The following is a 1,417-nucleotide window of genomic DNA, read 5'->3' as shown; positions in this document are numbered from 1 at the left end:
GGCTGGATCCAGACCTGCTTCGAGTCTCGCCAGAAGGGTAAATTCGTCGTTAGACCAACGCGCCTTCGTTTTTTTGCTACAAGAAGCAGCAAAAACGTCCGGATGTGCTCTTTTCCGATGGAGTTGAAGACCACTGAAAGTACCGAAGCTTGAGCCGCACGTGGTGCACGTATTCGCCAAAGATGTAGGAACAACTGCAGCCTTGACGCTACCTTTGCACCGAGGGTAATGGCTAGCTACGGAGTTGATCGATGGCCAGCTTTTTTTACATTTAGAGCAGAGGAAGACGAAGTCACGAATATTATGGACGCTTTTAAAATGCAATTCCAATGAGAGCCAAGTCGTACTCGTAAACGAACACGAATTGCAACCGAATGGACCAGGGTAAGAGATCGCACGCTTTTCACCGGATGAAGAGGGTTGGCCAGGAATGTCTAAAGTTCCCGAGGTTTTCTCTGGAACCCCACCAGCCGCAGCAGTATTGGCAAGGCGGTTTGACATCGTGGCAATGCAGAAAAAACTGCGAAAGTAGAAGAAAACGCAAAGAAAAGCGAATCAACTACAGCAAATTTCGACGAGCGGAGAGCGAAAAGAAAACGCCGCCGCACGGACGAAATCAGGTTAAGAGAGTCTTTTTTTATTTCCGTCTTTTTTACTCTTGTTTTTTTTTTTTTCTTTTGTTTGACATTCTTCGCTTTGAAATTCACAGCACTGGGTATTTTTTTATTTAAAAAAAACGGCCCAACGGAAAAACCTGAATTATTTATTAAAAAAAACAATATGACTTATTGGACGGAATTGTTTGAATAAAACAACAAAAGGTTCAAAAGGAAATAACAAAAAAAAAGGAAAGGGGAATAATTTTCTTGCCTTCCCATTTCGAAAAAAAAAATAATTAACTTCCCCATAATTAACAAAAAATTCTAAAAACCACATAATTTATAACTATCAAAATACAATTTTGAAAAAATTGAAACTTTTTTTCTTTCGAAAAATTTGAATATTGCCACTGAAGCTGGGAATCAACAAACATGGGCCCCAAGGGCGACCCCTTCCCACGGTTGATTCTTAAATGTAAGCATTCAATTTTCGGCCGACCGTTCTTCCATTATCCTTGCGCAGCAGTTCCACATAATTTGCGCAAATTGAGGGAAAACTTTCCCCCGCTCTCAGGTGGGCGGTTCCGGCATTGTATTCAATTAAAAAACACCCCTCTTCCTCAACAGGGTACTTCTCAACATCGGGCCACTGCAATTCCAAAACGGCTTCTTGGGGTTCACCGCGGGATGACCAAAACTGAAAAAGGTACCGTTTGAACCCAAAAAAAACAAAAACATGCCCATCGTTTTTCCCAAAAAATAAACAATAAGGAAACGAAATTTCCCCATAACCAGGCAACGCTCAACCCAATTTCAAA

The 1,417-nt window shown here is 41.5% G+C and overlaps 1 protein-coding gene across 1 annotated transcript; it reads right to left on the bottom strand.

Moving 5' to 3' along the window:
- Window positions 1-96: 96 nt before the first annotated feature.
- Tsp_13661 (zinc finger protein 646) lies at window positions 97-501 on the bottom strand (the record flags this gene model as incomplete). The annotated part of the gene is made up of 1 exon (XM_003367792.1): window positions 97-501. A coding segment is annotated over exon 1 (405 nt), but the record flags the coding sequence as incomplete, so codon positions are not given.
- Between the last annotated feature and the right edge of the window lie 916 nt (window positions 502-1,417).

The sequence above is a fragment of the Trichinella spiralis genome, assembly GCF_000181795.1.
Source record: "Trichinella spiralis strain ISS 195 chromosome Unknown Scfld3664, whole genome shotgun sequence".
NCBI lineage: Eukaryota > Metazoa > Nematoda > Enoplea > Trichinellida > Trichinellidae > Trichinella > Trichinella spiralis.
The sequence above is the reverse complement of the archived record's forward strand: the minus strand, read 5'-3'. Positions and strand labels throughout refer to the sequence as shown.